The 25,215-nt window shown below is 40.6% G+C and overlaps 2 protein-coding genes across 2 annotated transcripts in view; both read left to right on the top strand.

The window, feature by feature from the left end:
- The first annotated feature begins 50 nt into the window (after positions 1–50).
- Positions 51–18,397, top strand: LOC135220219 (uncharacterized). Its single transcript, XM_064257492.1, has 5 exons — positions 51–153; positions 634–2,217; positions 13,017–13,291; positions 16,193–16,309; positions 16,670–18,397. Exons 1-5 carry the CDS (start codon positions 51–53, stop codon positions 17,033–17,035), a joined length of 2,445 nt encoding a protein of 814 aa, XP_064113562.1. The 3' UTR covers positions 17,036–18,397.
- A 2,310-nt stretch (positions 18,398–20,707) lies between these two features.
- Positions 20,708–25,215, top strand: part of LOC135220186 (uncharacterized) — a 72,065-nt gene continuing 67,557 nt past the window's right edge. Inside the window, exon 1 of the mRNA XM_064257472.1 lies at positions 20,708–20,858. Within this exon, the coding sequence (XP_064113542.1) occupies positions 20,774–20,858 (85 nt within the window). The 5' untranslated portion in view covers positions 20,708–20,773. The remainder of the gene's footprint in view (positions 20,859–25,215) is intronic.

Here is a 25,215-nt window from a genome sequence, read left to right as displayed (position 1 = left end):
AGCTAGTATAAAAGTAAGACAATAGTATCGAATTTATGCTTCAGCCCTTGATGGAAGAACGGCTAGCAGTAGGAATAAGCAAGAAAAAACGCAAGATTTTTCTTTTTGCACCAACCCTTAAAGTAGGTGAATATTCAGTAAAAGATGAAGAATGTGAATAAATGAATACATGAAAAAACTTACAAATATAAATGTATCAGCTAAAACTCATAAACGATAAAATTAGGTAAAATAAATACAAATAAATTTTATCATTAATATAAAAAGAATCTTATAGCTCAGCTGCACAGCTAGATGCAAAAGGCATCTGCTTCTCATTTTTCACTGCAATAGAAGTCCAAGTATTATGTAGATAATACATTTATATCAGCTCTAATTATATGGCAAAACATTATTTACCGTACCTACAGTTTTCTCCTGCCCACTGCATGAAGTTATACCTCTTACACTGCTTTTTTTCTATAAAAACAAAAAAAAAAGCAAGTTAGCTGGTATTGTATCTCATTAATAATTTAATAACAGTCCATGACTTCTAGCAATTACTAAAAAGTCAGTATTCTCATATTATAAAAAAAATAACTACTATGCAGTGAGAAAGAAATTAAAATGACCTTTTTTCCTCTATATCCACAGACATACGAGACGGAGTGCATTATTTCCGATATAACAACAAGCCGCAACCTGCTCTTGAACAAATCACAGTCCCGACATTTCTAAGAATCTGGCGCCACTACTGTCACGTGATATCTGGAGAAACATATTCATTCTACATAGACGGAGTGGAATATGTTAACAGTAAAGTGCAGGTGGATGACAGAGTGCTGCCACTTAATGGGACGTTCGTCGTAGGACAAGAACAAGATGGACTAGACAGGAGATACAACAGGTTCCAAATCCTGAAAGGCTACACAGCTCAGTTCAACATTTGGAACTATGGTTTGGATACTAAAAGCATCCGCGACATCGCGGCGTGTAAGCAGGACATACAGGGAAACATAGTTTCTTCTGACAGAGACACAATAGACCTGATTAATGCTGACGTGAGGCTAGTCCCAATCCACGAATTCTGCGGCCAAAACGAAAAATTCTTAATCTTTCCTGAACCATACACGTTCACTTACGCTTCCGATATCTGCAAGCTTGTGGGTTCCGTTCTGTATGTGCCTACAACTCTCACAGGAAACGATGCCTTGGTGAACGTTTCCCGCCAATATGGTTACTGTCAGAGCATCACCATCAGCATGTGGCTGGGTGCGACTGACGATCAAGAGGAAGGCACCTGGAGAAGGATAAGTGATGGGAAAGTGCTGCCCGTGACTAACTTCAAGCAAGGACAGCCTGACAACATCAAATCGGAAAACTGCCTGGCCAGCGACAAGGACGGTTTCTGGGCGGATTATAACTGCATCGATCCGAACACGGGGTGCGCACCTTGTGAGGAGCGCTTGCGGATTCCCCTCTTCTTAAGGGGGCTTTGTTTTAACTTAAAGACGGAAAGCATGGTGGAGATTGTGGGATATTCAATAAAAGGTAAACCCTATTTCCACGGGTACTACGGCATGATGATCTACAAAGCCGCTCCTGCACGATGGGCGTTACTCGATACCATTACCAACAAAACAATGGCATACTTGAACATGTCCTCTGAGAATCTATATCCAGTTGGAAGGCATTCCTGGACAATAACCGAGAGCATCTGCGACATATCAGTTGGAACCGAACGAGAGCTGAGCCTGTCAGCGTGTGGCGATGACAAGTACATGTGCGACAACGGGGAGTGCATAGATCTCAAGTCCCGATGTGACGCCAAGGACGACTGCACTGACGAGAGCGATGAAGATAACTGCGCTATTCTGCGACTACCGCAAGATTACCGAAGCTTCAAACCTCCTAAGAACATCCTGAATTCATCTCTTCCATTGCAGCCCCTCATAAGGGTCGAGTTCTTAAGATTCCTGAGCATTGAAGACGTCAAAGAGAGCATTCAGATTGAATTCATGATTCAGCTCAGTTGGCCAGACTCACGAATTAAATACATGAACCTCAGAGACGATACCCTCGACAATCAGCTGGCTGAGGCCGAAGTGAACAAAATATGGCGGCCGACTACCAATTTCCCCAACATCAAGGATGGAGAATTGAAGCTCCTCGGGGAAAATGTGTATGTCTTGAAGGTGAAGAAATCACTATTAGCTGACTTCAATGCTGTCAATATGGGTAAGTACTATAACACAATTTTCGTGATGACTGTCGGGATTTTCTTCGACTTTTATTATTATTTTTTTTTTTTATGATTCGTGCCCGGATGTTCTGGGCCGATGACAAGGCCTTGAGGAGGCGCGCACTCTAAAACTCTTAGGGTGGGGAGATACAATAAAATTTGGTCAACAAAACAGTTTTATTACGAAAAATAAACATTTAAATACATTAGCAGTACACCGAAACTAAAGTTCCTAGCAGAATTCCACAGCACACGCAGTTTCTTACTGCACTCACCAATTTAATTCAAATAACCTGAAAATTCTCATGGCCTTTTTATGTGGTAGCACATAGGGTCTTTGATGTCACGTGCTTGTAAAGCACTAAGTCCACAACTAGATGAAAAATCTGCACAATACAAGACCCATTGACTCAATATCACAAACAAATAACATTCTTGCACTGGCAGCTTTCGTTTGCTGCATAAATCGAGTCCCTCATCGCAGGGATGGCACATATATACATGGATAAAGTTAACTTACTGTTACGACGGAATTCGACCTAGCATGGCGATGGCCGGGAGTCGGAGAATTGAGAGACACACAAATTTCACGGTACTTACACGGTTCAGGGTCTGGGCAGGAATGAAGCGTCGCTTCTCCCTTCTTCAAAGGAAACTTACGCTTTCCCGCGTGAACTACAGAATCCTTGTAATTCAGGCGGGAATCACCGTTTATTTCGACATTACGGATATCACTAAATCTATTTTACTCCTGAATGTGAAATATGACAGTTACGTTATCATTTAAGATCAAGGAATTGACTTAAAGTTCTGGCTGAAGGCCGTAATCTGCAAATTCTTGAATGGCTACGGAGTCCTTGGCTCCAAATCTCTACATAGATAATTTATCTCGTACTAGTGATTAGCAAATTATATTTATTAATGAAAATTCATAACATCTTCTTTACTATAAGACGCGCTCCTTCCCCGCCATGCATTTAGGAATTGCGTCTTAAACTGTATTGTATTGGACAGCTTTCTGTTCAATGAATTGCCTGCGAGATCCCTCAGTCTTGCCCCAATTTAACGCAACACTTGTGAAGTTAACTGGCGGGGATTTCGAATGATCAGTTCGAAATTCACGACATACTCCACACCCGAAGTATGGGGCGTTGAAATGTTGGACATTCAGGAAAGACTGAGCTCGGGGGGGGTGGGGATAACCACTCCTACACTTCTCAGTCAGGCTCGCTGCGTAGTGCTCCACAGCGACTCTAACAGAGTACACAAAAAAACATGACATGTCAAAGAAATTATACATCAACATTACACCCGGGGTAATCAATGTCATATACAAATAAAACATCAATGGCAGATATATACATAAATGTACCCATACACATAAGGTAGACATGAATCAGCACAGAAACTTAATAGGCAATGGGCCTGCAATAAGATCAAAAGCATAAATGTAAAATCACGATCAAGGAAACATGAATATACTCTCATAAGGCATTCTGCCTTCACTCAATCAATGGCATGAAAAAGGAAACAGTCATGTATGTACAACTTTGTATGCAACAAGCATAGACTTTAGGCACTCGCCTCAAAATGCAATACAGCATGCAAGAGAAACTTCTATATTAAGCTCTTCATCTTCAATAATCTTCAAGCAACACGCATGTTATTCTAGGCTGCTCGCCGTCAATAATCAACAAGCATTAATCAGATAGACAGGCCATTTGCCTATAACCTGTTAAGCGTCACCCACGTAATAATACGTTTACCGCGATCTACTCGGTAGCGCCTTCAACGGGATATTACGTTCAAGACTTTAACTGTGCTTGTCAAGCCGTCAGCCCCGTAATAATACGTTTACTTGTATAGAAAGTGTAGGAACATCATTTGGTAACACTCTCAGCACACGGGAAACTTATTTCCAGCCTGGCAACTCTTTCCTGGTGGTCACTTATGCTAGAAAACTGCCTGTCCCTGCTGGTTTTCTTTCAATACGCTTCAGGCGTTTATCGAGACAAATAGGGTTTCGCGTCTTTCACAATGAATGTCCCAAAGAGGAGGCGTATTTCTTCAGGTGAGATCAATCAAATACTAGATGAGGAGTCTGATATTGATAACCTATTTGATGATGAGAGCTCTAGTTCTGAATCCTCCAGTGATGAGGATACAAACTTTTCTTCCAATAGCGGGAGTGAAGATGACTTTTCTTAGCCGAGTGACTGGACTCCGAGAGAGAGAGAGATCCCTTTACTTTTGTTGCTGATCCCAGCGTGAAATTTACAGTTGAGGATAAATAGAATTCATTAGAATATTTTGAGAAATATTTTGACGATGAAATCATTGATTACCTCGTGAAAGAAACAAACAGATTTGCAAATCAGTTTCTAGATGAGAATGTAGAAAATTTGTCTCCACAATCACGAGTACATAGATAGATGGTTTGACACTGTGAAGGAGGATTTTGTGTAGCCCGTTGCTTTAGAGATTGGCATACGAAAGAATAATAGTGCATGTATGTATAATATTTATCATTCAGTATTATGAAGTCTTTTGAAATAAAATAATTGTAGTATTATTTTTTTTACTCCAACATTTAATATTTTCCTACACTTAACTACAGTATGAATAATAAGCATAAAAATCAATATTAACTTTGAAAAACTATCATCAGTGCTATGATCGCTGATTACAAAAAAAGCGTGATGGTACGTTAGCAGTGAGCTCATCCGGGGCGGACGCTTAACAGGTTAAGGAAACAGATTACAACTGATTCAGTATGTACTCTTTCACGGGACACATGCCCTCAAAACGCTTTCACTTCTCTACAAGTACTCATATACATTTTTCGTAATTTACTTTGAGGGTGGGGGCTACCTCTGCACAACGCTCGACTTGTTTGCACAAGAGGGGGCTCCCACTTCCTTACGCTAACCCGACGCACTTCCATCCTCTGAGGATTCAACTCACCTACACTTACTTGGGTCCACCCTCCCTGCCTACCAGAATAAGGGACCTTCCTGTTTTCTTTCACTGTTTCTAGCTATAACTTATATATATTTGCTTTCCATTAAGCGCTTCATCAACTCGCGCTGCTTAGCAGCAGCCTTTCTCAAAGGGCATGCAGAACGTCTTGGTCTGGCCTACTGAACGTCAACGTCACTACCACTCGATACCTCAGTATCTTTCACTTCAGCACTCTCACTTACCCTATTGGTATCGCTCGATTCGTTACCAATATCGTCAGCGTCTTTGTCACTCAAGACCTTTTGTGGCTGGTTGTTCGGATGTTGCAGCCAGTGCCATCCTTGGTTGTCCCCAGACGTCACAACATTTCCTGGAACACCTACTGCTGGGCTGTACGCTCCCTCGTCTCGGACCTCTTCATTGCCGTCGTCGTCACGCACCATCTCCTCCGTCGCACCATCAACATCGTCACGCCGTTCGTCTCCAACTCCATCATCGTCATCTGAGGGGGCAAGTTCCAGGGGAACCAAGTGGCTGACAGCACGCAGGGACTCAACATCTTCGAACAATATCTTGGCCGAACGCACGACGCCATCGTCGTCCGGGTATGTCTCCACGACGCGTCCAAGGGGCCACGTTGCCCGCTTTTGATTTTCTTGCTTTACTAACACGATGTCTCCGGGGTGCAGCTTGGTGGGTTCCCCAGACTTACAATCGTGTCGGGCTCTTAGGGCACTCAGGTACTCCTTCCTCCACCTCTCTCGGAAGGCTTTCAAAGTGTCTGTTAGTTTAAGATATCGATCTCGTAGCCTCCGGGAGGTGAAGGTAGCATTAAGGTCTTTATCTGGCAAAACAGGTGCCATTAAGTTAATTAAGTGACCTCGCACTAAATGAGAGGCCTATTATTCACTACCGCCTCCGCCTCTTTCACTAGAGTTAATACGTGGGCCTCCGGGAGATACTTTCTCCTGAGGGCTATCTGAAGGGCACGTTTTGTGACACCAATCAGACGTTCGAAAAAACCGCCTTTCCACGGCGCACGGGGTGTTTGAAATCGCCATTCTACGCCAATCCTCCTCAGGAACTGCTGGACTTCATCCTCTTCATAAAGTCCCTGAAGGAGGTTGCTGGCCGTCTTGAACGTTTGGTGGTTATCAGAAGTGATTATGGTCGGGGCTCCATGCGTAGCACTGAATCTTCGAAGAGCTAGAACAAATTCCTCCGCATCCAAGGAGGGGCAGAAATCTAAATACACGGCCCTGGTGGCCATGCATGTCACGAGGAGGATATAGCCTGGTCGCGTTTCGGTTTGTATGGCTGCGGTGTGGTCCACGCCGACTGCGGCAAATGGTTTCTGCAAGGTGATCCTTTCCTTCGCAGGGGGGGTGGTGGTGTTGTCTCATCAGCGGTTGAATGCTAGCACGCATTCTGGACACTTCCGTACAACTTGCTTAGCAATTGACCTCAGGCCCGGCGTCCAGCATTTCTGTCGAAAAATCGCCATTAGCGTATTGACATTACAATGGAGGTGCAAACAATGCAAGTACTTTAAGTATGCTCTGACTAAGTGTTCCCTTAGCAGCAAAGAATTAAATGTTTCATCTGCTTCAATTTGGGACACTCGTCCCCTAGTGCAAATCAATTTGTCTACTATTATTAGACTTAATGCCTCACAAAATTCAATATCTACGAGGGGTCTGACCTCACCCTCCAAATATGCATACACAGTAGGTAAATACAATTTTTGTTCTAATAAGACAAGAACTCGAAAAGGATCCCTTTTCACTTTTGCAAACTTTAACACTAATCTGGTTACTCTAATCAAAATTCGGAACTCAACCTCCCTGAGTAGTAGTTCCCATATCCCTCCTGGGGGAATAGACCTTGTTTCTTCCCTCAGTTCCTGCACCGCCGCTACCACGGTTCTGATATTTGTTAGATCTTCCTCTTTGAAGGGAACAGGCTCTCCTGGGATTCCCAAGAAATCTGGACCCTGGCGCCAAAGAGGATTCTGCTGCAATTGCTGGATTGTTGCGCCCCTAGATAAGACATCAGCAGGATTCTGTTTGCTGGGCACATACTTCAATCTGAAATCACAAATCTGGCGGAGAAAAACAACTTCCGCCACACGGTTAGATATAAAAATATTTTTGTTGTCCTTGGCATCCGGGGATGCCACCCATGCTAATGCAACTTTGCTATCTGACCAGATACTAATCTCTTGCGGCTCTATTAGCCCTTTAATCGTTTTCGCTAGCCTACAACCTAGCAGCAAAGCTAAAAGTTCTAATTTAGGGATGGTGATTTTAAGCATCCCTTTCGGAGTGATTCTCATTTTGCTGGTGAGTAATCTTACGTTACTTTCTTTATCTCTGACATACGCTACAGCACCGTATGCCCTACTACTGGCATCGGTGAATATATGGAGTTCGGATCTTCTGACTCCTGCCGCTCTCGGAAATGTTAACTCACCGACTGATTTCAACTCTACTAGCAGTTCTCGCGCTTCTTTAGCCTTTTCCTTACATAACACGTCATCCCATCCAATCTCTTGTTCCCAAAGTTGTTGGAGAAACAGTTTTCCCCTAACAAATAAAGGACTGACTAGACCTAGCGGATCGTAAATTGATACTAGCAAATATAGTACCCTACGCTTCGTAGGCACCCATCCCTCGCCCAATTCACGAATCCTCTCACTCTCTTTCACACACAGACGGTCGACGTCTCGAGCCCATCTCAGCCCGAGCACGCTCACATTCACAGGTTCTTTCCACTCTCTCTCGCTATCGAAGGCTATACTGTTTGCCCACCCTTCTAACGGCATTCTGGCCCTATCCAAAATTGCGTGGACAGATTCTTGTTCCTTTTTCATCTCATCCAAACTTTCAAAGGTACTGACATAGTTATCAACATAAAAGGACTTGCTTAATTCAGGTCTTCCTTCTAACTTAAAATGATGACTCAACACTTGTTGTAACAAAAAGGGACTAGCCGTGATGCCGAACACCACAACTCTGAAAGCGAAGGTCAGCGCTCGACCTGCTACCTCTCGCCACAGGAATCTTGTATATTTGGCATCACGGGGATCTAATAGTACTCTATGAAAGGCTTTGCTTATGTCTGCAAGCATGGCGTATTTATTCATTCGAAACTTTAGAAGCAAATTATAGGCCAACTCTACTAAATTAGGCCCAGGTAACAGGCATTCATTTAAGGATTTATTATTCTTAGCTTTGGATGAGGCGTTGAATACGATTCTAAGGGGGGTCGTGTGGCTATCCTTTTTAATGCCGAAATGCGGCATGTAGTATCCTTCTATTTTTGGATCTTTTACTTCATATATAAATCCTGCCTCCAGGTATTTGTCGATCACTCCCTGATATTGATTATAGTATTCCTTGTCTTTCTGAAATTTGGTTTGCAGCGAATCCAGCTGTGCTACAGCATTTCTAAAGTTTGTTTCTGGCCTACCTTCTGAACGGAACGGCAAGCTAACCTGATATCCTTCAGGCTTCTTCGTTACACTCTGCGAAACCTTTCGCATGGCTTCCGCTTCGCGGACAGTGTACTGCTCGGATGGGGCGATGCCTAAGGTATCTAAACGCCACCATTCATCAACATTAAATGCAATTGGTTCGCTCGCGACCCTACATACCCTGAGTGTTTTCACATGAGCTATCTTGTGACCTTCTAATAACCACTGTGGCACTCTCCCATATGGCGACATGCCATTATGGGTCAGAAAAAGACTTATCCCATCAATCTTTTTTACTCCAATAATGAAATAATTAAAATAGTCTGCACCCACAAGAATGTGCATGTTTCGTAACTTATCGCTCTTACTGTCAGGATCTGCTAACGTGACTCCCTTCCCTACTAGGTGTTGTCTTACTCTTACATAACCTGCGTTATGAATCGGGACGTCTACGTTCTCGTGAACAACTAGTTTCATTCGAACAATTCTATTACCCATCTCTACCCGGCAACTCACTACGTCATACTGGCCACTGATTTCTTTCTGCTGAACCAAAGGGAGCAATGTTTAATGCCACTTTGCCTACCACTGTCAGGCCTAACTGCTTTGCAGTTTTAGCAGAGATAAAACTTTGTTGACTCCCAGTGTCCAAAAACAAGCGAACCCGTTTACTCCCCTGCTTGTGATGGATCTCGGCCATGGCCGTTGGCAAAATCGTACAGGGAAGATCTACACTAGACGTTTGGGCTACTTTAGCGCTCTTACGCGGTTGTGATTCTACTTTCTCTTTGGGCGGACGGGGGTTTCTATCGTGCTGCCTGGTCGTCGCATTTACTACAGGGCGGGAGGTTGTAGCTTGACTGTTACTTACTAAACTGGGATTACTTCGGGACGAAGTGGAGGGAACTGAATGTGCTTTTCTAAAGCTGCTATTATCACAAATGGAAGTATTATGATTATTTCCACAACTTTTACATAAATTGGGGTTAGTGGATCTATCACTACGGTGACCTGACTGAAGGCAATTAAAACACAGGCCCTTCCTTAGTAGAATGCGGCGTCTGGCAGCCACGTCACTTACTCGGCGGCATCCGTGAGGCGGGTGCCGTTCATTGCAATAGGGACAAGAATTATTCTGCATAGGTTTCGTTTTGGGTCTAACGCTGACATCGATTTTCTTATCAGATTCTAATTTCTCGCCTCGCTGTAACGCGTCATCTTCCAACATGCGAATTATGAAGTCTATAGCTTCAAAAAATTCTTCTAAATTATAGTCACATTTTCTGAGGTGTTCGACCACCTTTCGATAGAGCTTACCTTCTGACAAATTCTGATTGATAAGGCTCATGACCATGCCATGGCCTATATCATTAGTACTGAGCCTCTTGATTTGCTCAATGATCACTGTTAACTCAAACCTGAACTTCTTCAGCTCTACGGGGTTCAACGAGGGTACGAATATGTTGGAAAGTTTTCGATGCAAGATCACGAGTGTTTGGTGTACATTACCATATTGCTTATCCAAGAGATCTAACGCTACCTGGTAATTTGCGGCGGTTACACTTAGGGATTTAACGATCCTAAGCGGATCCCTGCCCAGAGTCCCTAACAAGTAAGTAAATTTGGACACGTCGTCCAAATCTGCCCTTCGATCCACGTGGATCGTGAACAATTCTCTGTAAGAAGCATATTCCTGCACTTCCCCTTCAAAAGTGGGGAGAGGCAGCGGTTTCAATTTGGGGAGGGAAACATTCCCTGTCTGAGTGACTTTCAGTTTATCGATTCGATTCAACAAAAGGGTAGAAGCTCGCACAGCTTCTGCTAAGGTTTGCCTGATTCTGGCATCTAAGTTAGATTCTAACTTTACGACTTGACGTTTGTACAGCTCTCGAAGCTGACCTTCTTCTTCTCTCAACTGCGTGACCAAATTTTGGTACACGCTCTCAGAATACGTTTCTACTAACGCACGCTGTGATTCGGCGAGTAAGTCCGCGGTGAGACTCAGCGAGGCCTCGAAGTGAACAATCATAGCCACTGCCATTTTGTATTATTTACTCTACTTCTTAGGGGGGGTTTATGCAAACTAGGAAATGAGGATTTTTCTTACATTAGGAAGACGGGGTGCAAAGACTAGTGACACGTGGGGCTAATTGCACCTCGGAACAAGCTGAGCCTAGTTATTTTGTCTGTCTCTCTCTCTCCTGATTAATCTCATTAAACGATTGAGGAATGCGTTACGGATTCTGAATCAAAAATGGACTCCGTCCCTTTGTTTGCCTTTGCGGTAGGCACGAGAGTTCATAGGCAAGTGTCGGACTCCGTACCGACTTCTTTTGTAGCAGTATTTGGAGATTCTCGCATTAAAGTTCTTTACTTTTTTGACATATTCAACGGAATTTATAGCAAAACGATTATCAGGGAGATACTCTCTGATCTCTGCGTCACAGATAGCAATTATTTCACAAATTTTCCTCAAGCGTTCAATAAGAGTACGCAAATTATCCCAAACGGTTTCGGGGTGATCGATTGCTAGGTCTTTCCTCCTACAAACAACACGTCCAACTCATACCGTCTCTGCCAGAATGATAGACTACCATCTAAAAATTGACTGACCAGACCTCCTGGCCTTCTAAAGATTTCAATCTGGTTATCTGAGCACTGTGGCAGATTCGGTGGGAGCTGACTGTGTCCTATCAGGGCTACCCTATAGACCATACTTTATTGAAATTTCCCTTCAAGCTCTAGAGCGCACTTGTCATCCAGTTCGAAGGACCAAATGTCGGGATTTTCTTTGACTTTTATTATTTTTTTTTTTTATGATTCATGCCCGGATGTTCTGGGCCGATGACAAGGCCTTGAGGAGGCGCGCACTCTAAAACTCTTAGGGTGAGATACAATAAAATTTGGTCAACAAAACAGTTTTATTACGAAAAATAAACATTTAAATACATTAACAGTACACCAAAACTAAAGTTCCTAGCAGAATTCCACAGTACACGCAGTTTCTTACTGCACTCACCAATTTAATTCAAATAACCTGAAAATTCTCATGGCCTTTGATGTCACGTGCTTGTAAAGCACTAAGTCCACAACTAGACGAAAAATCTGCACAATACAAGACCCATTGACTCAATATCACAAACAAATAACATTCTTGCACTGGCAGCTTTTGTTTGCTGCATAAATCGAGTCCCTCATCGCAGGGATGGCACATATATACGTGGATAAAGTTAACTTACTGTTACGACGGAATTCGACCTAGCAAGGCGATGGTTGGGAGTCGGAGAATTGAGAGACACACAAATTTCACGGTACTTACACGGTTCAGGGTCTGGGCAGGAATGAAGCGTCGCTTCGCCCTTCTTCAAAGGAAACTTATGCTTTCTCGCGTGAACTACAGAATCCTTGTAATTCAGGCGGGAATCATCGTTTATTTCGACATTACGGATATCACTAAATCTATTTTACTCCTGACTGTGAAATATGACAGTTACGTTATCATTTAAGATCAAGGAATTGACTTAAAGTTCTGGCTGAAGGCCATAATCTGCAAATTCTTGAATGGCTACGGAGTCCTTGGCTCCAAATCTCTACATAGATAATTTATCTCGTACTAGTGATTAGCAAATTATATCTATTAATGAAAATTCATAACGTCTTCTTTACTATAAGACGCGCTCCTTCCCCGCCATGCATTTAGGAATTGCGTCTTAAACTGTATTGTATTGGACAGCTTTCTGTTCAATGAATCGCCCGCGAGATCCCTCAGCCTTGCCCCAATTTAATGCAACACTTGTGAAGTTAAATGGCGGGGATTTCGAATGATCAGTTCGAAATTCACGACAATGACTAACAAATTCTATTCATGTTTGACACTACGTATAGTCCCAGCTTTACTCAGCAAAATCTCTAGTTTGCTCGTTAGCAATTTTTTGTTTTTCAGGAGCAATAAAACACAGACATGACCCATGTACCTACCTGAAAAAAATCATCACCAAATGAAAACTAGCAAAATAACCTGATAGAACCCCTTGACATAATACTGATTTTATTTTACCTTTAGACCAGGAAAAGACATCTTTTTTATCATTGTCTTCCACGACTGAAACACGTATTAAGACTTCTATATGTAGATGAACTTGAGCAGTTCTGAGGCACTGACCTGCCTAACTGTGTCAGCCAACGGTCTAGCTCTTGTGAGCAACCCGTAGACAATCGCCATCTTCGGCAGAATGAAGAAAGCATATAGTTCCAATTAGTAGAACCAACGTCCTAACCTTTTGAGCAATTTGTAACAGCTAGTGCATCTAAGTCTCACGCAATTGACAATTGCACCATGACTCTGGCCTCTTTTGACAGACGAGATCTACGGTGGGGACGCAGCACTGATCGTGCAACAGCAGCACTACAGTGGTAGTTTCGTGTGCACCTTTGACGTTCTTGTTAACTACCCCTTTGATGACCAGCAATGCAGTATTCTTGTTCAGTTCTCCTCTGTTAGCAAAGAGCTCGTCGCCTTCACCACCAATGGGTCATCGACGGCGTACAGCCAGAGCTCTCAGCTCCCGATCTACACCGTCAGTGATTTCTTCGCCAGTGTGCCCTCTAACGACACACGACTCAGTATGGTCCAGGTGAGTATAGCCTATTCTTTGGTGACTAACTTCTGTAGTAGTCTGCTTTCTTGGAAACATAAAAGTCCTACTTTATGAAATTCAAATATAATTCTCCATAAAAACTTAGGTCAAATTTCAGTAAGACAGCTCAGTAAGGCAGCTCGCACAAATAACCAATTAGTCATTGAATAAATCACGAATCAGCATTCACTTCAGGCATACACTAAATCTAGAGACAGAAACGAGAATCTGATACAACCCGTATCTATTCAGATAATAAATAACTGCAACAAAGACCAGTATTTGGTATATATATCTTGCAAACTTGTATCTATTAGAAGAATCAAGATTTAAAGCAATACGTTCCTCTAAAGGTCTTAACTAATTTGGGCCCTTTTTATTTGACCCTTGATGTTAGCATAAGGAGTACAAAGTATGAGCATTAATTAGGACCAGTTAACGTTAAGTTAGGAATATTATGCTTACAACTTATGCGAGAGGGTAAAATCTTGCACACGTCCCAAGTAAGCTGGAGGCTGCATCGCGCCTTGTTTCAGTTATTTTCATTTGTTGTAAACAAGTCTTTTTAAATTCACAAACATTTGTAATGGATTTTGGTTTCTTATAAATGTAAAAATATTACAGAATTTTCTTCCCCAAACATTATGGTTCTGTTTTTAAGAATTCACACCATCATAAAGTCTTACAAACGTTTTTAAATTGCTCAGAGAATTCTTATTTCATTTACGCACTAGAGTTTTAAGGCCCCCAAAAATTCTCTGTTTCATAAAAAAAAAAAAAAACATAAGAGAGCAGTGGGTTAAATAAAAGTATTTTTCGGTATGACTGCTTAAAAAGCATTAAACTGACCATGCAACAATTTTTACCCTCTATTAAGCCCCGTCCACACGGTCGAGCTTTGCTCGACGAACTCTGCTCGACGTGACGACAGAAGCAAAGAAACAGCTCATAAGGTTCTGACTTTCCACTTCCGACGTCACATCAAGCAAAGTTCGTGGGCAAAGCTCTACCGTGTGGACAGGGCTTTACACTGCTTGCAAGGTACCATGTGCTCTCGTTCCGGGACTATGCCCAGTGCCCACAATGGGCAGCAGTGGCTCTGCAGTATTACCCAATGTCCCTCGCTTATTCGACCTGACCTCTAATTGTTTAGGAAGTCCAGGATGTGACCTTCTTCCATGATGAGATACAAATACTTGAACATCGGTGGACCAAGTGCATTGCAGTTAGAAGGGGGGGGGGGGGGACCTGATGGAAAACAATGCACTTTCTGGGTGAGGCTGAGTGCCTCTTGCCTGACCCTCAAATGTTTTGCCTAAAGTCAATGAGTTAATACTGCTGTTTTCCCTATCAATGTTATGTGCCTTTACTGGAAATCTTTTCCGTTAAAACTGTTCAAGATTTTAACAAAATGAATAACAACTAAGAAAGGACATAAATAGATTAGAACAGCTACAATATGGCTTAGAAACACGACGAATGTGAGGACAACTAATAGAGACATTTAAAATACTGAAAGGCATAACAAAAGTAGTAGACAGTAACCTATTTATGTTAAACGAAAACCAAACAAGAAATAATGGATTGAAACTAGAGCCGAAGAGATATAACACATCCAATTGTGGGAACTTTCACAACTAATTATAAACGGTCAAAGCATTCTAGGTCTTCCTCCCCGAACAGAATGACCTAACAGGAACAAAGACTGTCCAAATAAGCTTTCCTTTTTGATCACCTAACTTCCTCAGAGTGAGAAAGAGAGGTGAACGATGAGCACAGTCCTAGTGATGAGAAAATATGACCATCAGATCCTGGAACCTTTCATTCTTGTTAGTACTCCTCTACGTAGTATATAATGGAATCCAGAGATAAAATAAAATTCAATATTAATTTGTTAAGTTTTCGCGTCACTAATAAAAGACTTGGGGAAAATAAGGACTTCAAACTTGCATGATTTTCGTCAAGAGCCAGGATAGTTAAATGTTGTAAATATATGGTGTACTACACCTAGTTGATCACAGTACATGCAAAAGAATAAAATGTCATGTGTAAAATAAGAGAACTGCTGGACAGAGAGGTACAGTGTATACGACAGTAGTGAGACCAGCTTTGATATATGGTGTGTAAGAAAAGAGATTGTATCAGGTAGGTATGAAAAGCGTTAGACGCATCTATGGAGTGACAAAAATGGACAGGATCAAGAATGAAAGAATAAAAGGAAATACTAAAGTAGCAGAACTATCAAAGGAGGCCCAGGACAGAAGACTGCAGACGGAGGTGAGTTTACACTAGGCTTTCACCTCACGCTGCATGCGTAAGACTCATCACAAACTCCTCCAAAATTCTTGTTAGCCCCTCCTACTGGACTGCTCATCAAGAGTCATGCCACACCACTAACTCACCCTAATAAGCACTCAATGGTGATGAGTCTTACACATGCAGCGTAGGGTGAAGCCTAGTGTAAACTCACCTTAAGAGACAAGCGGTTGTCAGTGGACGATGTGTTCCACCGAACCAGGTGGGGGAAAACTTTCAAAAACATCGACCCCACATAGAAGTGGGAAAAGTTTCAGGGAAAGAAATTTAGGGAGTCTTTGTGCATGTTAGGAAGTTTTCTTTGAGAATGAGGATCGAGGACTTGACTCTTCGTCACTATCTGTGTAACTTTCAATGCTTTTCGTTCAGACTTTGACTCAGAAGAACAGATTCTCAGTAAAGAAGCTATACGCCTATAAGAGATACAGCAAAACATTCGAGGGCCAGTCAAAAACTTGCCTGTTCCAGTATGAACAATAATAATAATCTGTGCTAGAATTAGAATAGCAAATAGTTCTAAAATATGGTAGTTATTTAGCGGATCATTCATAGATTAAAAATATTAAATACTGTTCCTTCCAGGTCGGTTTCAAGCTAACGAGAAGATACACCTTAATTGTGCTGTCAATATATCTTCCGTCTCTCATGCTGCTGGCAATTGGATATACCACGTTGTATGTTGAACTCCAATTGCTTGAAGTAAGTTCAGGAGAACATGCTCTTACACACACAACGTGAATATAGAAACGTCAAATCCTTGCCTTAATCATAACTTTACTTAAGTCACATGCAAATAACAATGTGTAAAACAACTACATCTGGTTCTAGTCAGCACTGAACAGAAATAGTCGCATCATGGCTTAGATTTGTAGAAATCTAACACATGCAGGATATTTTGGTTATTCATTTCAAACAATGCTAAATAATGTCAGTTACGTACACATTCTGAAATTGCTTCAAGTTGTCCATTCAGTGAGGTGAGCATATCATGATCTTTAGAAGAGTAACGCACCCCTCTTAATACAATCCTCAATGAAAACCTCTTTCTGCTTGCTAAAGGTGCGTCTCCAAGTAGCTCTGACTACGTTACTGGTGCTGTATACTTTCTTCAGCCAGACCTCCTCATCGCTGCCCCAGACGGCCTACGTGAAGCAAATCGACATGTGGTTTTTCTTCTGTACGATCTTCCTCTTCATCATCATCGTCATCCACGTCTTCGTCGACAAGTTAGACAACAACAAAGTTGTTGCCATCAGTACTGAGAGCAGCAGCAGGTCCTTCCTTAAAGCTCCTCTGGGGATACCGGCGAAGGTCAAGAACTTGGTTTCTTCGGGCGACAGGTTCCTGGTCACCGTCAGAAGCATCGTGGGACCGATTGTCCTCTTGATCTTCTGCTTCTCCTACCTCTGGGTGATTTTTACATAAACAATTTCTGGCGGTCACACGAACGGTCTTTTTAGGTACCAAGAATGTTCGGTTCTCAAAGTTGCTGTTTCAACTGACAACGGATGTAGGGACTACAAAGTCTTAGGTGTTCACGCTCACAGATGTACTAGACATGCAGAAAAAATAACAAGGAATTTTGCACTCTACATGCCTTGTGATTTCAAGTAAAGAGCAGAATTGTTGATAGAAATACACAAGATACATTTTATATTTTTAAGTTACAGTCCTTGCAAACCTTTAATCCACAAGTTTTTGAAAAGGTGTTCAAGATTAAATGAGCAAAACTAAACATTCCTCAGAAAAAGAAAAAAATCAAACGTAAATAAACTAAAACTGCGTTATTTTGAGTTTGAAACTTATTACAGGCAACATCAAGTGCTCTGTAAGTCTTGCATTATTGCAGAAACAAAAAAGAAAAAAAAATCTAGCAACTACCGATATCCTAACAGAAACCACTGCTGTTTAGTACCATGTTAGATAAATTACTGTATCATTTCATTGGCCACTTTGCAGCACATAATAACACTGATCTTCTTCTTCTTCTTCTTCTTTCCCCACCGTTATCCCTACACTAAGGGGTCAGTTGCCTGATGCGCCTTTCCTTACAACATCAGGAATGGTATTAATATTTGGCAAAGGGGTTTTTACGACCGCATGCCCTTGCTGTCATCAACCACAGTTATTGGCGGTGGGCCTCGCCTTTGACTAAATTGGCTAAAAAGTCCACCTGCAAGGCAGCAGTTTCCACAGTTATTGGCGGTGGGCCTAGCCTTTTACTAAAAAAAAAAAAAAAAAAAAAAAAAAAAAAAGTAAGACTGTAAGGCAGCAGCTGTCCTTTTAGTCTCCTTTTACGACGCGCAGGACCTACGGTGGTAGTATTCTTACACCCTTACCACAGGGTGGTCATAAGAACACTGGTATTGGGTACATAATCTGAGACTATCGTGCTCCTCTCTTCCACGTGCAGAATTTTAAAACATCCCAACTGTCCCGAAAGAATCACTTTCTGTGACATACTAGATCTACACCATATTTTTTTCGTATTATTATCCTAGCTCTTGTCGAAATCCACACGAGTCCAAGTTCATTAATTTTCCCCAGAGGGTACTAGTTACCATGAATATTATCTTTCCTCAAATCCCTGGCATTATCATATTTTGAAAACATTTTTAAGAATCTGCAATTTTCTCACAATTCTATTACATCACAAACGTCAAGTGACCACACCTCCAAAATTACGATTAGCAGGAATCCTTCTTCTCTCTTTCTTTAGGAGAGAAATGCCGTTGAAATGTCTCACTGAAATGTGCAATAGTTCTTTCACAGTAATAAAAAAAAAACTTCCAGAACACCACCCACGCGGTCTTTGATTTATTCCTTCGTATTTTTAAACTTCATAAACGCCGTCAACCCAACCTAATAGTACAACCTTTATCGAAAGACTTATAAAATAGAGAAATACGGCCTCCCGAAGGACGAAAGAACAAGATTTTGACCATTTTTCGAATTACGGCCAAAAGTGAAATTTCTCAAGAGTAGACTGTTTTAATCCAATTTCTTGCAACGGGCCTCTTCGTTTTTTACACGGCAATGAACAACTTCTAACCCAGGCAACTGTAAATGTTCCTCCAGTGACCTAATTACTACTGAATGTAGAAATAAGACAGACAGTGATAGAACCTATAGCAGCCCGCAATCTTGACAAAAAAAAAAATATTAGAATTGGACAAAAGCACTATGTAAACCCGACAGACAGTTTTCACACTAATATAACCAACCTAATATAAAACACTGTACGCAAAAATGTCAGTTTTCTCATCTAAAAACAGATTTTTTTTCGCAAAATTTAATTAAACGAATCTTCATACGTCGTTACGTTAATCTATACTGAAATGCGACATATTAATGGGAGCATTACGGGTCTAAATGACGCGATTACCTGAACAGAAAGGAACCCATTCAAATAATAAAACTGGGCTAACATAATAATTCAAATCAAATTCAACTACTGGGACATCTGCAAATCAACGGGAAAATTCGTAAGTTCAGTTATGTCTTGATCTCATCGGTTGCAAAATAATAATAATAATAAAACCTAGGATAGTCTCATTACTTCGACGTATTCCTAACCCGTTTGTGGAAATGAATCCTACAACGAAAATTTAATTCTATGTTAATATAATCTTTGAAAGTATCAAAAAGATTATACTTTTTCTAAGCACATTCCCCATACTGTCTTTCCTTGCTTATTTTGTCTAGTACTAGCAGGCTGTTTGCTCTCTTTCGCAGATTTCAAGGGCAGTATTGAAGAGTGGAAAGCGCATTCGGAACTGGTTACTTGTTTGAAGGACGTATTTTTCTTCTCTCTTTGAGTTCAGTATGTTTCGTTAGTATGTGCGTATTAAATTCGCTTAATGCTTTTCATCTTACATTCTCGGACAAGTAAACTGGTCCTCGTATCTGCCAATGGGCCTCAGCTATTCTTAAGGTACACTAAAATATATAAAATAAAATAAAATAGATAAACAAATCGGGAAAAATTAAAAGATTGATCTACTGTACACATAACAGACACAGATACTAGCTAATATAAAAACCGGAACGTAGGTACTTATGGAACGGAATAAGGACAAAAGATTAGTAAAGAGTTTATGGGTCGCACACATACACACACACGGAAAACGTTAAAATCTAAATTTTTACAATGTGATGCATTTTCCGTACAGATGATTATCTTAGAAAGCGCAATTATGGAACATGGAAAGAACATATACACAGCACCAAAAGAAAAAAAAAATGAAACAAAATGTCTAAGATCTGTAGACGTGATAGCGAAAGTAAAATAAGCAGGGAAGGACTTGAACAAAATACACAGTTTATATTAAGAGTAGAGGTGAAAGACAGCGTCTCAAGAATAGCCATGAAATATGCTATAGGAGAATAATTATAAAAAAAAATTAAGAAACAAATGAAATGTTTGAAAACCTATAATGCTGCCTTATGGGGAGTAAAATTCCCTTTAAAAAGGAAAATTATATCTAGAAAGGATAGACGCTGGAGAAATAATGCTATTTTTATAAGAACCAAATAAGGATCAAATAAAAATCATTAAAACAATGGAAAGAGCAATTATGCGAGACAACGAAAACGTCACAGCTATTCTGAAGAGCATCTGTCACAGAATAATTATGGATGAAAAGGTACCGAAAATAAAAGAAAAAATCTAATCATCAAACGATACAAGGAACACGGGAAACAGCAATGAAAATACAGAGTGGAAAAGGGTGAGAATTATATGGTTTACGTGAAATAGTATGAGAAATAACTAAATATCAAAGGAAGGGCTGAATGTTCAGACAGTGCGATAGCTACTTCCAAACTGACAGAGTTTGTACAGTAAATAGAACGGAAAAACTTTACGAGAAAATTTAACCGGGAAACATATTGGCGCCGTCACTGAAGCAAGACCTTGACGAACCAACTAAAACATGAACTTGATGTAAACAAATCCCTTCTAGTACTACGGAGGGGGGAAGTGGAAAATAGGAAAGAATTTCTAAAAGAATTGTGGTATTACGAAGAAAAACAAAACTCAAACGCAAACAAAGAAGGAATAAAACAAGCAAGGGAGCCGTTTCAAAAACACATCCCACCTACTACTACTCCGAAAGATGTAAACAAAACAATAATGAATGTCAACGATGTAAACAAAACAGAATGAATGTCAGGATCTGCAATAGGAATCATATTAGCCTTAAATCACTATTGATAGCTCATCTAATTTTCGAATTTAGTCATAATGGTGAGTACAAGATGTTAAATTTCTCCCGAAATCTGACGAAAATAACGGATTTTCACTTAAACTGTCAAACAGCGACTAGGTAGGTACTAAGGTAAGGTAGGCTAATTGTACCATAGCGCAACCACCTTACCGAAAATTCGGAAATTAATATAATGGCCTTAATTTGTGACATGGAAGGAAAAACTGCCTTCGAGAGGGAAGTAGAGGTCTCGAGGTGTTGCTTCGATGGACGCTGGCTCTTGACTAATGTCTATCCTGGGTTGCAGGACGTTAATGTCTACCCTGGACGTGTTAAAGTACTTTTTCGGGAAGGTGGTTGCGCTACAGTAGAGACCGGCCATTCAGTATTTTACCCTACGCTATTATTTTGTAATTTAGGAGAAAACACTTACTGCTGTCTGGATAGGCCACATCTTGACTGATGCTCATGGCAGCAAATTCAAGTCCTTTCTTGGGAAGGTGGCCGCATTACTGGATCAGTGGCCACTAGGGTAAAACACCACGGCAGGCCAAACAGGCCACCTACAATCAACGCTTGCCACCCTCCGAAAAAGTACATTATAACGCGTCCTGACACCGGAGATGGGTATCAGTCGCGACTTCTTGTTGGTGAGTAACGGAGCTAAAGACCTCTACTCTCCTTTCGAAGTAAGTATTTTCTCCAAAGTTAGAAATTAAGGCCAAATTTTAAGATTTAAACAGAGGGTACTGAAAACGGTCTCAAACGTAGTGCAAATCTCACCAAAACGCGTTCAACATTTTTACTTACAACTCGAGGTATATAGAAGATTGACGCCATCTTGTGTCAATAAACACCATTTCCTGTGATAAATCTGCACACCACTTGTGCCCACAGACGCTGGGGCACTTTTATCACAACAAACGGAAAACTTTTCCTCACCGAGTAAACAACTGTTTTGTAGAAGAAGACGACGAAGCGTGCACTTCGATAATTTTTTAAATAAATAGTAAAACATCAATATTTTACATATTTATGATGATTAATTTGAAAATATTCGTTATTGAAAAAGTAACTCGATTCTGACTCAAATTTAAGTAATTATTTTTTGGAATTCGAACGTTCTTTCAAGTCCTGTATTATGACGTCACGACATCTTGACTTTCGTACCTATTGTAAATAATTGCTTTACTCAACTTTCTTGCAGAACAGTTTACCAGTTATTCATGCAGATTATCAGCTCTTCATGTAATTGGTATAATCGTAATGCGCATATATATCTTCATTATTTACTTTTTGGATGTATGAAGATGTTTTACTGCCGGATTATCGCCGTAGTGTGACGCAATCGTTTTCGGTCGATGCGCCTCTGTTTTCGCACCTTAAGAAATTATGGGGCCGAATTTGCAATGACCAGAAAGTCGTTAAACGAGGAAAGTTAGCATTGAGGGGCATATGTTTTGATTGAGAAAAATACAAATTTATTCAATAGCTTTTTTGTAAAAAATACTTGATTACAAAAAACTTGATTGACAACTAAGCAGCATACCTACTATGGGTTTCAGAGACAGTGCAAACACGTTTTTGGGCAATGCCTATTTCTGTAACGAACACTCGTATCAGAACGAGATTTTGTATAGTGCATTACACCCAGTGCCGTAATTTATAAGGGTATCGTGAATCACTAATCGTAAAGAATAACGACACTTGTCCTTGTACCAAGAGACAAAAACTCCATTATGCAGAAATGGATATGAACACGCGTATAAAGCTCCACCTACCCCCCCCCCCCCCCACCGCCACCCCTTTCCTTCGTTCCTTCGCCTTCCTCTCTCTCTCTCTCTCCTCTCTCTCCCTCCTCTCCTCTCTCTCTCGTCCTCGCTCTGTTGCCCATTCGGTATGTGTTTGACCCTCAAACTGGTATAAGACTACCACCCCCCCCCCCCCACTGCCACCCCTTTCCTTCGTTCCTTCGCCTTTCCATCCTCCTCTCTCTCTCTCTCTCTCTCTCTCTCTCTCTCTCTCTCTCTCTCTGTTGCCATTCGGTATGTGTTGACCCTCCAAACTGGGTATAAGACTACACACAAAACGTTGAAATTGGTGAAATTAGGCTATGTATTGGAAGTATATATACATAATTATTAAAGCAATTTTATTATTATTGCATTACTATGACAAATAGAATTCATGGAAACTGTTTATAATAATGAAACAGTGTATGTGTGAAGCCTCCACTAATGTGGCAACGATGATTTTGCCATTCTTAGCATGCAAACATTAAAGCATGCAAACATTAAAGGTTACATTTATTTCTGGCATACGGTTATTAAAGAAATTCAAAATACTAATATAGACTGAAATCTATTAAAAGTGCTAGCAAAAACAAAAAAGCAAAAAAAAAAAAAAAAAAATATGTATATAATTCACTTCTCCGTAGTCGTTCCTCTATGCACTTATCCATGGTCGTTCCTCTATGGTTTTCGGCAGCCAGATGTACGAAAACGTTAGAAACATTTGATTGTATCTACTTTAGAAATATCTGTAATTTTTCGGGGTAATTTGGTTGCAAAAAAGGGATAATATACATGAATTAAATTAAAATTTTTAAATAACAAAGTAAATTTAAACTAAATAACGAGTAAAGTAAACAATTTAGGGAATAAAACTTTGCAGTTTCGTCATCTGCTGTTCGTAACTGTGTTTGTGGCGCGCGCGCTTAGGAACCAGCAACAGTAACGGGTTTAAAGTGCAATGTGGAGTGAACTGAGACCAAAATGTGTATAATAACAATCAAATAAGCACTGTGGAGTTTCAGTTGTGATGGCAGTAAGGATAAAAACCGCCGATTACAAGGTAAGAATGAATTCAGTTCAAACCATAACCCCGGGAATAACAAGTTTCATACTTTCACTAATATAGGCAACAAAATGTTGTTTTATTGTGCTGATTACAACTGCAATCTTGAGTAAGATCAATAAACGTTACATATATACGCTAACATTGTTTAAATGAGTGCTGGGAAGGCTGGGGAAAGATGGTGGCCGTCACTGATCAGAACCTTCCATGCAAAACGTAGCCGCCATATTGGATTTCAAAACTGCCTTGAAAACATATTTTTTTACGAAGAGCTCACATGCTTATTTTAGTTTGTATGGGGCTTTCATATATCACATTATGTTGACGAAACTTCAATCTTTTAAATGGTATGCTTAGAGTTGCAATTGTATTCTTGTTTCACCAATTAAATATCGAGTGAATAAGACCCGTCCACCTTGGTGAGGGTTGGCCTTCCGTGGTGTTTTACCCTATATGTCACTGCTCGTTCATTTACCGGACATTGTTAAAGCAAGCGTCTTACTCCTAGCTAAAACTGGTTCTTATCTATAGTTCACTCCTGTTTAGAACTCATTTCCATTACTGGCTCCCTGCAATGAAAAAATTCATTTAGGACAGCATTCTTATGCCAAAAAGCAGTTCTTCACCTTGGCTGTACTGCACTCTTGCCTAACTTCATTCATAGAAGAATATTTCACATCTTACCCTATGGATGATGGTACAATTGCAACCACTTGCATGTTTAACATGGTGCAACGTACATAAACATTTATCTTAATAATTCTTGGTTAGTTGATGGTTAAATACGAAAGAACACTATTTAGTGTTATGCCAACATGTACATTATCAACTAAGACAAGCGTATAACTTTTACAAGGAAGAAATATTGCATTTCAAATGCATCAAATGCAATATATAGTACTATAGGGAAAACAACCGAGTGAACTAGCCGAGCCACTTTCCACCGCGTTTGAAGCCACCCTCCGAAAAAGTACTTTAACATGTCCTGACACCAGAGATGGTCATCAGTCATGAGTTGCTGGTGGTGAAAGCAGGAGCTTGAGACCTCTACTCTCCTTTCTAAGTAAGTATTTTCTCCAAAGTTAGAAATTAAGGCCATATTTTAAGATTAAACAGAGGGTAATGAAAAGTCTGGCTCTACGCAGTGCACACTACCTCCATGACACTTTCGAAATTTTTACTTACAACTACCAATATTTTGAAGATTGACGCCATCTCAATGTTTGCGGAGTCGGTTGTGTCAACAAACTTCTCATTTCCTGTGCTAAATCCGCACACCACTTGTACCCATAGACGCTGGGGCACTTTCATCACAACAATTGTAAACAACGCCTTCCAACCACTACTTTTTTAAGGAAACCTCGATTTTTGGTAGAAGACAAAGAAGAAGCGCGCACTAGATAATTATTTAAATAAATAGTTAAACGGCAGTATATGGTCATGAATTGCATAAATTTTTTTACATATTCATGATTATTAATTTGAAAATATTCGTTGTTAAAAAAGTAACTAGATTCTTGACTCAAATATCAACAGTTTTGC

Source organism: Macrobrachium nipponense, chromosome 1 (genome assembly GCF_015104395.2).
Source record: "Macrobrachium nipponense isolate FS-2020 chromosome 1, ASM1510439v2, whole genome shotgun sequence".
Lineage (NCBI taxonomy): Eukaryota > Metazoa > Arthropoda > Malacostraca > Decapoda > Palaemonidae > Macrobrachium > Macrobrachium nipponense.
The sequence above is the reverse complement of the archived record's forward strand: the minus strand, read 5'-3'. Positions and strand labels throughout refer to the sequence as shown.